Source organism: Hibiscus syriacus, unplaced genomic scaffold, assembly GCF_006381635.1.
Source record: "Hibiscus syriacus cultivar Baekdansim isolate YM2019G1 unplaced genomic scaffold, ASM638163v2 tig00110402_pilon, whole genome shotgun sequence".
Classification (NCBI taxonomy): Eukaryota; Viridiplantae; Streptophyta; class Magnoliopsida; order Malvales; family Malvaceae; genus Hibiscus; species Hibiscus syriacus.
In genome coordinates, this window is record NW_024062722.1 from 461,157 (window position 1) to 475,112 (window position 13,956).

The following is a 13,956-nucleotide window of genomic DNA, read 5'->3' on the forward strand; positions in this document are numbered from 1 at the left end:
TCAGCCTCCACTAGTCATTATTTCATAAAAAAACAAACTCTTTCTCAACAATTTTGCTTTTCCAAGCTAAAAGACTATGTTAATCAAAAGTTATATTAATTGGTCCCTATTATAATTAGGGGTGGCACAAAACCCAAATTTGACTGGTTCGATTTGATCCGATTTGATCGGATCAATTTTTTTTAAAAAAATTAAGTTCGGATCAGATTAGGTTGGGTTTTTAAAAATATGTTTGAGTCGAATCGGGTTTATGATGAAAAATATTCGATCCGACCCGGTCGGAAAAATAATATAAATTTATCTTATATAGTTAGAGATAATTGTAATAATAACAATCTATGTATTATTTTTTTAATTAGATTCCTATTCTTATTGAAGAAAAATAATATTTTTATAAATATATTATTTTAGGTCGGGTCTTTCGGATTTTGATTTTATCTTAAAAAGTCGGGTCGAATCCGGTGAAGTCACCCTTAAATTCAGGTCAAATCGGATTTCAAGTGAATGATATATATTTTCATGCCGGGTTAAACAAAAATCTGATCCAACCTGACTTGACTCATGTTCATCCCTAATTATAATTCTACAAAGTTAGCAACTCTTTATTTAAATAAAAAAAATACTCACTATTAAGTTCATATCATATTAGGTCGGGTTTTTAAAAATATGTTTAGGTCGAATTGGGTTTATGATGAAAAATATTTGATCCGTCCCGACCGGAAAAATAATATAAATTTACCTTATATAGTTAGGGATAATTGTAATAATAACAATCTATATATTATTTTTTTAATTAGATTCCTATTTTTATTAAATAAAAATAATATTATTATAAATATATTTATTTCAGGTCGAGTATTTCGAATTTGGATTTTAGCTTAAAAAGTCGGGTCAGGTTCGGATCCGGTGAAGTCACCCTTAAATTCGGGTCAAATCGGATTTCAAGTGAATGATATATATTTTCATGCCGAGTTAAACAAAAATCTGATCCAACCCGACTTGACTTATGTTCATCCTAATTATAATTCTACAAAGTTAGCAACTCTTTATTTAAATAAAAAAATACTCACTATTAAGTTCATATCATATTAGGTCGGGTTTTTAAAAATATGTTTAGGTCGAATTGGGTTTATGATGAAAAATATTTGATCCGTCCCGATCGGAAAAATAATAGAAATTTACCTTATATAGTTAGGGATAATTGTAATAATAACAATCTATATATTATTTTTTTAATTAGATTCCTATTTTTATTAAATAAAAATAATATTATTATAAATATATTTATTTCAGGTCGAGTCTTTCGAATTTGGATTTTAGCTTAAAAAGTCGGGTCAGGTTCGGATCCGGTGAAGTCACCCTTAAATTCGGGTCAAATCGGATTTCAAGTGAATGATATATATTTTCATGCCGAGTTAAACAAAAATCTGATCCAACCCGACTTGACTTATGTTCATCCTAATTATAATTCTACAAAGTTAGCAACTCTTTATTTAAATAAAAAAAGACTCACTATTAAGTTCATATCATATTAGGTCGGGTTTTTAAAAATATGTTTAGGTCAAATTGGGTTTATGATGAAAAATATTGGATCCGACCCTACCGGAAATATAATATAAATTTACCTTATATAGTTAGAGATAATTGTAATAATAACAATCTATGTATTATTTTTTAATTAGATTCTTATTTTTATTGAATAAAAATAATATTTTTATAAATATATTTATTTTACGTCGGGTCTGTTGGATTTGGATTTTTTCAAGATTTTATCTTAAAATGACATTATGTACCAAAATGATATTAATTAATAGTTGCTTGCACTCATTTATCATTGATTTTGACACTATTAATTAATATCATTCTGGTACATAATATATCCTAACATTATGATTTAAATGTTTTGTGTATATATGAATAATCATTTGTTAGATATGATTTTGAATAAGTCACATATAATAATATTTGTATATATAACACTAATCCAAAGGCCACTTAGTCCTCTTAATGTTAATTATATATTATAAAACAATAAATCACACACACAATACATAAATTAAAATTTGTGTATTTATAAATTTTTATTATTTTCAAGATAAACTACGTATTTAGTACATAAACTAACAATTTTGGTCTATTTTAGTACCTAAAATTTTAATTTTTTTCACAAATTAAAGTTAACTTTTGAACAGGGGTACTAAATTGAAACAAAAACTAAAATTTAGGTATGATTTTGAAAGAAATGAAAGTTTATGTACTAAAACGGACCAAAATTGATAGTTTTGATACTAAACGTGTAATTTACCCTTCTTTTAAATCAATTCTGTTAATATTATTAATTTTTAATGTTTTTAGTTAAGAAAATGTCATGCGGAAATTTTAAATGAAATTATAAAAGTATGGGAAAATCAGAATATCATAAAAACTCATTTATTTAAAATTTATTTAATCTTAACTTATTTTTAAATATTATAGAATTCTAATGAGTAATGAAATCATCAAATTAAAATATTAAATTTATCGAATAAATTAAAATTAAGATTAAATTAATAGAATATATAAATAATAAAACTAAATATATAATTATACTAATTTTTTTAACCATCATGTCAGCTTTTTCTTCAAATGTAATGATATTTGGCTTGATTAATATAATTTAAATAGTTAAATGATCTTATTAAAAAAATTAAAAGATCGGTGGTAATATTGAAGTATCTTCATAATTGAGTGATTTCAAATGTAGTTTACCCCAGAAATATTTAAGAAGCTTTTAATGGCTCAAAAGTGTCACCCATAAGTCTGGGTAACGTGGCAAGTTCTGAGATCATAGGTCCCACCTCAAGAAAAGTGGGTCCCAGGCCCAATCATGCGGAGATTGCACAAATGAACACGAAACGTAGCAAATCTGCTGCGTCGCGCAGTATTCTAAGCTTTCCAATGATATCCACGTGGCTCTTGCTTAACGGTGTAGATGAAGTCTATTCGTAGTTCCATAGATTATTTAAAAACATGAAAATAGAATTTCTTTATTATAATTATATCATGAATCTTTTAAAAAAGTTGAAATTTTAAGTATTATAATAGATAAAAACTGATAATTTATATATTATATTTATTATTTTTAGGGGTGCTTTCGGTTTGGTTTAATTTTTCAGTAAAATATGAACCGAACGTTCCTTGTCGAGTTTTGAAAATGAGAATCGAAACTGAAACCTAATTTTATAAAAATCACGATTTTCGATCCGGTTCGTCGATTTTTTGACTGTTCACTATTTTTCAAACTTAACCTAAAAAAAATTTAAAGCTAAAATCGAGTGTAAATATATAAATTTAAATTTATAAAATTAATATTATTAGTTTTAATAGTTTATTTATTTAAATTTATCCTATAATAAATTCAAAATGAATGTATTTTTTTAATTTAGTTTAATTCGATTCAAACAGTTTCTATATGAAAAAACTAAAATTGAACTGAATTTGATATTTATTTTTTGAACCGAATCTCAAATTGAAAAACCCAAATCAAACCAAACCAAACCAAGCCGAATAATTAAATTTAAATCGATTTTCTCAGTTTCGATGCTCAACCCTACTTGTTTTCCCTAAAACGAGGTGAGTAGAATTTTACCATGATAAAATGGCAGAATCTGATTGAGCTAAGGCGGTGAGGTAAAATCAAAAGACGCATCTGGAAACACAGAGGATCATCACCAAAGAAACGGAGTGAAAAAGTAACGACCGAATTTAAACCGACACGAACGGTCATAGCATTTTGATTTTGATTATGATTAGCAGCCTTTCGTTATCGTCCCTAAATGATCTCTCTTTTCCCAATTTCCTTTCAGTTCTTGAGCACCGAGAAGAAAATCCAAACGACAAATTCTGTGTTTTTGGGTTTAAAACCCCTTCCGAACTTCCACCCGACGACTCAGATGAATGAGAACGGAAATCGATGAGGTTCCGTCGGAGAAACTACGTCGTTTCCTTGCACAGATTTTTCTGGTTCACCGCCTTCGCCGTCTCCTTCTTCGTTCTTTTCAGTGGCTTCTCCTTCTCCTCTTTTCGCTTTCTTTTTGGAGGTAATTTAATCTTTTTTTTTTAATTCATCTGTACAGTTTTTATTATTATTTTATTGTTTAATATTGTTTCAATATTTATTTATTTATTTTTAAAGCAGAGAAGTTCCAGCCTGTGTTGAGCTTCGCCCGCAAAGCTTCGACTGTAAACGCCGCCGTTTCCGACGATTTTCCGGTAACAGAGGTACTCTCGATTCGCGAAACCGTTTTGCTCCCCGATCAGGTTGTGCTTTTCCTGAACTACCCTCGGTATGCTCGTTTATTTACTAAAGAGGAACTCGACTGCGTTTACCTCCCGGCTCGTAACAGTACAACCTCATCCGAGGCTCGGCTTAAGCTGTCCCCGGCGCGTGTCGAAGCCGAGCGGCTGGGTGAGCAGATCGTGCGGTGTCCTACTGGTCCACGTGGACTGATTGTAACGGTTGGTTCGGAGCCGAGTGGGGTCCTCCCACCTGGTCCCACTCACCGGTGGAACTCACTGGCGTACGAAGCTTTGGTCGATAACGATAACACGACGGTGGTTTTCGTCAAGGGGATTAATCTACGGCCGGACAGAGTTTCCAATGCATCGAGATTTGAGTGCGTGTACGGCTGGGATTTGAGCTGGTCCAAACTATTGGTGAGATCGGAGGTTTTATCAATTGCTCAAGAGATCGTGCGGTGTAGAACGCCGTTAAGTGTTTTGATCAGTCAACAAAAAGTCAACGGCTCAGTTAGAGTTTCGGTTAGGATCAAGGGCAGAGGAATATTACCTTCCGTAGCCCGACTAGGGTTCTTATCGGATTCCGGGCATTACCTGGTACCGACCCGGAAACCACATGAAATGTGCGTCTGCACCATGGCACGTAACCAGGCGAGGTTTTTGAAGGAATGGGTCATGTACCATGCCGAGATCGGGGTCCAACGTTGGTACATTTACGATAACAACAGTGACGACGATACCGATAAATTGATAGAATCGTTGTTCGACGCCGGTTACAACATCTCGAGGCACATCTGGCCGTGGGTTAAGACCCAAGAAGGAGGGTTCTCTCATTGCGCATTGCAATCTAGGGATTCCTGCGAATGGGTTGGGTTCATCGACGTAGATGAATTCTTTCACTTGCCGTCAGGGTTACTCTTACACGACGTGATCCAAAATCTAACGAGTTTCGAAACTCGATCCAAGAACATTCCGATCGGTGAAATCCGTGTCTCATGTCACAGTTTCGGGCCGTCGGGACTCAAACAGATGCCACAACAAGGTGTGACGGTCGGATACACGTGTCGGATTATGTTCCCTGAGAGACACAAGAGTATAATCAGACCCGAAGCACTGAATTCGACATTGATCAACATTGTACATCACTTTCATCTGAGAGATCGATTTAGGTTCATAGATGTTGATAGAAAAATGCTAGTAGTAAACCACTACAAATACCAAGTGTGGGAAGTGTTCAAGGAGAAATTCTATAGGAGGGTGGCTACATATGTGGCTGATTGGAAAGATGATCACAATGTAGGGTCCAAAGATCGAGCCCCCGGGCTAGGGACTAAACCGGTCGAACCGAATGATTGGTCGAGTCGGTTTTGCGAGGTCACCGACACCGGCCTAAAAGATATGGTGTTACACAACTTTGCTGACCCAAAAAATTCCCTTCTGCCATGGCAAACTGTAGATAATGAAATAACAAGATTATTGTAATAAACTATATGTTTTTTCTTCTTAATGATACAAAATTTATGTAGAAATTGCATCTTCTCCACAATACATATTAGGGAAAATTTTGGGGTTAATGTCACCGGGTCATGGTTCAAGTTTTAATCTTTTTATGGACCTTATTGATAATATATCGATAATATGATAATTTAAGTTTAACCTATAGTCTCCGATTATAGGTGTCGGTGTTTGTTTTGTTGAATTCTCTTACTATTTGTCGAGTCTTTTCATCATTAAAAGTTATAAAATGTTATTTATAATTTTTAATGGTCTTATGAGTTGGACGTTAATCTATTGATTGAGATTGATAAAGTTTTATCTTAAAATCATTTGAGCTCTATAATTTGAGATTCAAATATCAGTCCTTATCATAACTCAGTAAGTAGGTTAACGTTTTAACTTATATTGTAGTCAATTTTATAACATTTAATAATCGGGAGACATAAAAAAAAGGTGTCTTATACTGGAGATTATTTTGTAATTTTTAATAGTTGGGGACTATTTGTGTGTTTTACCCTAATCTTTTTAAGTTTAGTATGACTACGCAATTAACCCAAAATCTTTTATATTTTCCTTGTTTAATTTAAGAAACATAGCCGTTGCAGCAGTCAATTGCTTAAACCAAATTCAAAAACCTCGACCGTTAGAGAACCGTATGATCTCCATAAAAGAAGCGTCTTCCTTTCCCCTTTCTTTCTTTTTTTCTCACCAAGAAAAGAGAATGGCGAGAAAATCCCTAGAAGATTCTCAGCAGCCAAGCAGCGCCGAAAACAGCCAAAATGTCGACGACTTGTTCAGCCCCAGATTCAAATCCGTGGCAGCCACGGCTGGATGGGACGAGGAAGCCCTCGTCACCGCCACTCTCATCGCCGAAGACACCCCAGATCGGCAACGATCTAAGCACAAGCCTCGCTCCGATTCGATATTCAACACCACGCCATGCTCCATTTCGAGGAGGTAAACTAATAATCCCAAAATTTTCCTTCTCCCTTTCTTTACCCGATTCTTGATTCATATATTTCTTCAATTTTTTCCCAGGAAACGTAGGGTTCAGAGAAGAAGCCCTGTTTCAACTCCAATTGCTCCATTAAATCTCGAAGAAGAAGAAGAGATTTCAAAACAAGGTGACCCTTTTTTCCTGTTCATTTATAAAGTCAAAAAAAAAAAAGAATTAAATCTGATTTTTGTTGAATAATAATGTTTCCCAGAGAGTGAGAAGAAAACAAAAGTAAACGAACCATCTCCTCTTCATTGTATTGATAAACTCAGAGAAGAGCTTTCATTTGCGGTAAGATTCTTCAGATTTCCTCTGCATTTGTTTAGCTTTGATTAGATTTAGCTTTCGTTTCATCTTCTTGTAATAATTAAGTTCTTTGATTGGCTTCATAGATCTGTTTGGATATCTGCTTTGAACCAAGCACTACTCCTTGTGGACATAGGTAATTAAAAACACTCCATGTTTTGATTGATTTTGTAATTTTAGTGAAACCCTTTTCTCTTTTGATTGTAGTTTCTGTAAGAAATGTTTGAGATCGGCTGCGGATAAATGCGGGAGAAGATGCCCGAAATGCCGGCAGCTCATGAGGTAAAAACTGAGCTCTAAGCCTCCCCCGTCAATGGAAGATAGATTAATAATTTTACCTTTTACTTGCAGCAATGGAAGGTCTTGTACTGTGAACACAGTTCTTTGGAATACGATTCAGCTTTTGTTTCCCAAAGAGGTTGAAGCAAGGAAGGCTGCCGGTGCCTTAAACAGCAGCGAGGAAGTCGAGTGTCGAAGTCAGGAGAGTCGAACTCGTAGCAGCACGCGGAGGACACAAACTCGAGCTCGAGTTCAAGATCCTGCAATGGCTTCTAGCCCTCAGAGGGAGGATCTTGCACGGCTAGTAAACACGAATACGAACACTACGAGAAGAGGAACCCCTGTAAGGCAGCAACGAGAGAACGATCTTTCATGGTTAGTAAGCACCGGGAGGAGAAGAAGAGGGACGCCGGGCCAAGACGAAGACGCGGCATTAGCTTTGAGGTTACAAAGAGAAGAATTCATGGAGGCTTTCAGGGGAAGCAGTGGCCATGATCATCAGCAAGAGAGGATCCCTCTTTCTTTAGCTAGAGAAAATTTTAGAGCTATGGCATCTAGAGCCGTTAATGGAGGCCGATGTTGATATTCGATCGACCTCGCGAATTTGTTCACGAGGAATGGTACATTTTAATTCACGGATCCACTAATCTACTGCGCATCAAGGTTCTATATCTTACAATTGAATACAACAGGATATGGTTAGAGATTACCTTCATATGAACAAATGAGATATGAATATCCGGATGGCAATGTCCTCGGCACAGGCCTCTGCCTGAGGAGTCTTTAGAAGCACGTCGAGGGTTGCAAATTCATGAACCGCATCCTTGTATTCGAAAACAGGGGTGCGTCGACGTTTACACTACGAAGCGCCTCCGAGTATGCAACAGCCCGGTCTCTCATCCAATCATGTTCTACTACGATCGTCAGTGTCGGGGGCATGCGCTTCAGAGACCTGCCCGGGATGAGTGAATTCCCGGCTGGGTGGTTGAGGCTGAAGTATTATTCCTCGGGAAGAAAGAGTTTCCATGCAAGCAAGCACAACGCCATGTCGTAGAAGTAGGAGTTTGCCAACCTTGTTTCCGACTTTATCGGAATACTTCAATGAAGAATTGCGAGTTTTGAATTTATGTGGAATTAAAAAGGGTAAAGTACGCAAATAGTCCCCAATTATAGGGTGTTATTTTGTTATGTCTCCCAACTATTAAAAATTATAAAATGATCCTCCAAATATATGAAACTACTTTATTGAGTCCATCTACTATTAAAATTTTTCGTATGTTCCAAACTCGTCTTTTTCTATTAAAAAATCGACAATTGTCTGAACTGAATATGAACTTGTTGATTGAGATATGATAAAATCATATATTAATAATGTCTATTAACACTACTATTGCTTTCAAGCACTGGCTCGATGACATAATGTTTCAAACACCGACTTCACCACATAATGTAAAAAAATTCGATCCACAAAATACAACCCAAAACAATTCTGAAACCAAATTTTATCATATTTCAATTAGTAGATTAACGTTCAACTCAAAAGAGAAAAAAAACGAGTTCAAAACACTCGTTGAACAAAGAACAATAATCAATTCTTATTAAATATATGGGAAATGCTTGCAATGCAGGCAAAATTATAACTTCAGTTGGTTTACAAATTAATAACAAGATTCAATACTTCAGTGGATCTGTCTCTCTCTCAAGCTACATACAACCATCGTGTCGATTAACAAAGCAACGGAAACGACGACCGAAAACCGAAAACATCCGACCTCCGGTCTCAATGCTCCATCAAGGCGGTTTCGGTTTCTGAAAGCGGAGCTGCATGAAACGAACACGACTTGCTAAAATTTCAAAGTGCATTATAGTTTATAATGGTATTACTTTGCAATTAAAACAAACATACCGAGCAAATCCTCGTACGCACCGGCGAACAGGGACGTTTCCATAAGCAGAGGGGAAAAGACCTGATCCTGAGCTTCTTCCATGTCGAAAAACGATTGGCCATCAGAAGCTGCAGAACTTGATGCACCAGCGGAGAGAAATCCATTGCCTTGATCGTAGTCATTAAGAGAATCTATATTGTTCAACATTTGCGGCAAGTCACCGTAGTTATTACTCCCGATATGGCCATTACCGGCATGGGCGTCGAGCAAGGTGTGGTCTGTTTGAGTAGAAAATAATCTCTTACTCCTTATAGGGCCAACTTTATTTTCTGGTTCCCCACGAGAAAAATTAGTTGATGAAACGGGTACAAAGAAGTGTTCGGAAGTTTCATTAGATTCAACGTCACGTAATGACTCCGAATTGGAGGATGGCATTAACAGTGCAGCTTGCCTCACAGATTTTTTTAAGTTCTGAATATAAGAACCGTCACTTTCTGCAACAAAAAATGTGTTAAATTACCGACTCTCGTTCAATTGATAAAAGAAGAAGCATTAAATCGATAACATGTAGGGAGACAAGCGGCGCATGAAAAGAAGCAAACCTTGGGGCGGGTAATCTACTTGATTGCTTACTGGAGGCTGTTCCTCTGAATTCCTTTCAGAAAAAGTTCCGATTTGGTTGGTCTCAGGAGCGAATGTATGTCGCCTTTGCATGTTTCCACCTTTTCCAGCCGAATTTGGGGTCAAGGGAGCTCGCTTTTGCACGGTTCCACCTTTTCCAGACGAATTTGGAGTTAAACTAAATAATTGCGGGAGCTTTAAAGCTGGAGGGCTAGCTGAAATCTTCTCAAGCTGAACAGCAGACATTTTCGAAGTAACGTCACCGACATCATCAGAGCTACTTTCCTACGTGATACACGAAAACATCTTTAAAATGAATCATAGGTTCTACAAACAAAAATATTCAAAGTTTCAAATGTTTGTATGACATGAAACATTGATTAGACATAATTTACCAAGGTCCTTCCACTGCTCTGAGCTTGATTAGGTGAGGAGGCTTGACCGCGATGTTTGGTCATTGGAGGCAAGTTGGAGGAAATGCTATTTACTTTCTCCGTACACTCTGATATCGACTTCTCGATTGATGGAGCAACTTCCTTTAGTTGGTTAATAAGCACCTGCATTTAAACGGTATTAGAAATTTGGAATAGAAATTTGCACGTGCCATCTAAAACTAAGAATAGCATCTTGAGTCGACAATGAAGTGCCAAGAAAAACCCTTTAGATTTAACTTAGAAACTATAACAGCAACTAGCGGTTTAGAAGAGGCGCGTGTCTAAGCATACTTGCTAACCCACAAACATGCAAATATAAAGCAAAGAAAAAGAAGCAAACAATAATATATTCCCACTATATTTTTACACTTATTTTATTTAAACAGCTAACTAGCTTCTTGGCTCATGACGCCAACTCGATCAAAAGTTTTAAGGAAAAAAAGATTCAATCAATTCTCAATCTCCAAATTACTTAAACTAAAACTTCCATGAACTAACAACATTTCCAGATATTTTCAGTTCTAGATCCTCGAGAAATAACTACTTAAAGTGTAATGGCTATTTCTTTACCTGAAAGCTAGCAAGGTGTTGCTGATGCTCAGCCAGAGTAGCAGCTAATGACTCGGCATGACCACTTGTGCCACCATCATGTGCGCTTTGTAAAATATCAGGACCCTCTCCGTCATTAGCTTTTGTCTGCAAAGCAATAGCATTACTATTATTGCAAACAAGCACCTGACTTCAACACTGATAATTAGCAACATAAAATCCATAATTCCATTAAAAAAGGTGAATCATATATTGAATTTCTAAATTTTTGAATATTTCAGAAGGTGCAAACTGAAAATTGCACGTTTCTGATATACCATAAAAGATTTCTAGTTCACATCTCCAAAAGATGGAAAAAATTCAAATGAAAGGTTTTGTATAACATAGGTTTTGCCCATAGAAGACAAAAAATACGGGCGTAAATTGCTTTACCACAATTTCAAATTTGATGTTTAAAAATATGCCCTGGGTAAATAAAATTGACAATACCAAAAATTTAGATGATATCAGATTAATAATTATGTGTCGTAGACATAATGGTATTCACAAATTCGGTGTAATTCTGATGACCAAGTATTAAAACTAACTAAGCTAGCTGACTTAACAAAAACAAAATAAAACAGCATACCAGCTGAAGTGACTGTTTATGAATGCGTTGTAGTGCATGTGTCCAACGCCTTATAACTTCTGCTACATCAACAGTCTGGTGGATTCTCCCACTTCTATCATCTACCCGAGAAAGTGTCTCTTCATTGAGCTGTGTGTGATATCCATCATTGTGTTCTTTGTCATCCGAATCAGACTGAACAGATAAGATATCAGAAGGAAGAACTTGTGAACTCTGATCCATAGCTAAAAGCAAAGATGACCCGGAGATGCGATACCTGGAAAATGATATATATGAGAAGGTGTGAAAAAATGTGCCATATGCATCATCCAAAATGACATGCAAGAGCAAATTACCTATGCTCCCTATGAGCTATCAAATCCTCAATAGGGCCTGATGCAAGAACTTCATGCTGGCCTGGACATATGGGTTGAAATCAAGGTTATGAACATCATACAAGTTAATGAAGATACAGATGAGCGCAATTTATGCATGGGCATTTACTTTTACGAGATAATATAGACTCCCATAAGCGAGTAGCTTTTGAAACCAAATGAGAATTCTGACTTGAAGTAGAGACAAGATCATCCCATAGCTCTCCTTCCAACTTCACTTTGTTCCTTAAGTCATGTAGTTTTTCCAGCTCTTGCTGCAAATAAGCCTAAGATCCAGGTTTTCCAAAGGAAAGACATTAGTTAAAGATATTAAGTCAAAGTCATCCCTTAACAAAAGGACAGGGGCAGAAAGGTTATATTCATCATTTGACATAAAAACTCAAAAAGAGTAAGTAATTAGCTATCTATTTACCTCCTCAGCGCAAAGACCACGAAATTCTGCAGTCATTTCATGAGCCAAATTTGACCACATTGCCTGTCTCTGCACTGCTGTTTCTGCATTTTTCAAAAATCTCCTTCGTTCAAGAGCGATCCTAGCCTGTTCAGAAACAAGCATGTTACTTCATGGCCATGGAAAGTCTAATAAAAAGGGCCTTTTGGAACTACATGTTGAAACTATAACACAGAAGCTCCAAAGAAAAAAGGACCTAATATTAGGAACTGTAATTTTACTTCATTACAGAGAGTCTATAGAGATGCATTACCTTTGTTACAGGAAGTAGTGAAGCAGCATGTGAAAATGCAACATCGGTCAATGGTGCAGGCAATGGGTTAGAAGTAACATCTGTGGCGAAATTCCTTCTATGAACCTCTCGCAATGCATGCAATGAAAGTTGCCACAAAAGTTCAACAAATCTACAAAATCAAAAACATAAGAGAGCCTAATGTGAAGATGGACTAACAAAATTCATTTACAAAGAAAACCTACTCGCAAATAAAACAATTCAAGCTTTTTGAATCTTGCAATGCTATTCAGAAACAATAGTAAAATATCCGCTATAATGAAGCCAAATGCAACTAGAACTGACAGAAGCAAACCAATCAATATACTTTCCCATTTTGCTCGACTTTCTTAAATTTTCTCGGGCAACCAAACAGAAATTAACTACTAACCTCGGTCCACAACAAGTAGCCAGCGAAGAAACCCTCGAATTACTCCTCGGCAGAGCTCCTTGTGCTTCCAGCTCGGTAATTATCCCTTGCACAACCTAAATTAATAAAAAAAATCAAACGAAACAGTGAAACTCAAAATTCAATAGCGAAAATGAAAACGAACAAATCGAGAAATCAACCTTTCGAAAATCACGAGATTGCGCTGAGTCAAAAATGGGCCAAACTCGATCGAAATCCTGAAAGATCCAAGAGCAAAAAACTCAATTCAAAACAAACACGGACCAGATCAAAACCAAAACCGAAGAAGAGAAGATCGTTACTCTGGCAGATTGAGCGGGGCCACGAAGAGAAGAGAGGATGAAGTAAAGAAGCTGTTCGCCTAGTTTAGGGTTGGAATGGCGGAAACGTCCGACCCGAGGGATTCCGTTGGAGGCTCCGAGATAGATAATCGACGGATCCAAACCTAAAAGCAAGCAATTCGTATACATTGCGCTTTCAAGCTCTATCTCTCTCTCCTTTTCTCTATCCATTGTCATCTCCCCCTCTCTCTCGGAATTTTTTTTGTTTGGGAGAAAAAGGATCAAAACATTGAAATTTGAAATTTAGAAATGGTAGTTATTTCAATTGGGGTGATTTTAAATTTTAGAAAGTTGAGGGACTTTTATTGAAAATTTGGTAAAGGGATGGGACCCTGTGGTGATGAAGCGAGTCACGTTTAGCCGTTTGAAATTAATGGAGACTAGTACGGATTTAAAATCAGGTCAAGGTTTTAAGATCCGTCATGTAAAATAAGACACATGTGGGTGTTCTGCGGTGCGGCGCCTAAAAAACGGTTAATATACAGCGTGACCGGTTAAACAAGTGATCGGTTAAAATTTAGACCGGTTATGTTATATTATTTAACCGGAAATATTATAAAGTACAATAACATACTAGGTAGCGCTTATATAATGTAATAGGTAGCGCTTATATTTACCTATTTTATAAGTAAACC

The 13,956-nt window shown here is 36.1% G+C and overlaps 3 protein-coding genes across 3 annotated transcripts; 2 read left to right on the plus strand and 1 right to left on the minus strand.

The window, feature by feature from the left end:
* The first annotated feature begins 3,786 nt into the window (after nucleotides 1-3,786).
* Nucleotides 3,787-5,795, plus strand: LOC120123566 (glycosyltransferase family 92 protein RCOM_0530710-like). Its single transcript, XM_039142416.1, has 2 exons — nucleotides 3,787-4,079; nucleotides 4,178-5,795. The coding sequence occupies exons 1-2, from the start codon at nucleotides 3,953-3,955 to the stop codon at nucleotides 5,758-5,760; spliced, it is 1,710 nt and encodes a 569-aa protein (XP_038998347.1). The 5' UTR covers nucleotides 3,787-3,952; the 3' UTR covers nucleotides 5,761-5,795.
* Nucleotides 5,796-6,481: 686 nt separating this feature from the next.
* Nucleotides 6,482-8,480, plus strand: LOC120123568 (LON peptidase N-terminal domain and RING finger protein 3-like). The gene is made up of 6 exons (XM_039142417.1): nucleotides 6,482-6,732; nucleotides 6,814-6,899; nucleotides 6,984-7,063; nucleotides 7,165-7,214; nucleotides 7,286-7,360; nucleotides 7,430-8,480. Exons 1-6 carry the CDS (start codon nucleotides 6,497-6,499, stop codon nucleotides 7,938-7,940), a joined length of 1,038 nt encoding a protein of 345 aa, XP_038998348.1. The 5' UTR covers nucleotides 6,482-6,496; the 3' UTR covers nucleotides 7,941-8,480.
* A 447-nt stretch (nucleotides 8,481-8,927) lies between these two features.
* Nucleotides 8,928-13,533, minus strand: LOC120123565 (AUGMIN subunit 6-like). Its single transcript, XM_039142415.1, has 13 exons — nucleotides 13,283-13,533; nucleotides 13,142-13,198; nucleotides 12,963-13,057; nucleotides 12,554-12,704; nucleotides 12,262-12,387; nucleotides 11,959-12,115; nucleotides 11,811-11,871; nucleotides 11,476-11,731; nucleotides 10,869-10,994; nucleotides 10,260-10,421; nucleotides 9,846-10,149; nucleotides 9,264-9,737; nucleotides 8,928-9,178 (listed from the first exon to the last, which is right to left on the minus strand). The coding sequence occupies exons 1-13, from the start codon at nucleotides 13,496-13,498 to the stop codon at nucleotides 9,138-9,140; spliced, it is 2,226 nt and encodes a 741-aa protein (XP_038998346.1). The 5' UTR covers nucleotides 13,499-13,533; the 3' UTR covers nucleotides 8,928-9,137.
* Nucleotides 13,534-13,956: the final 423 nt, after the last annotated feature.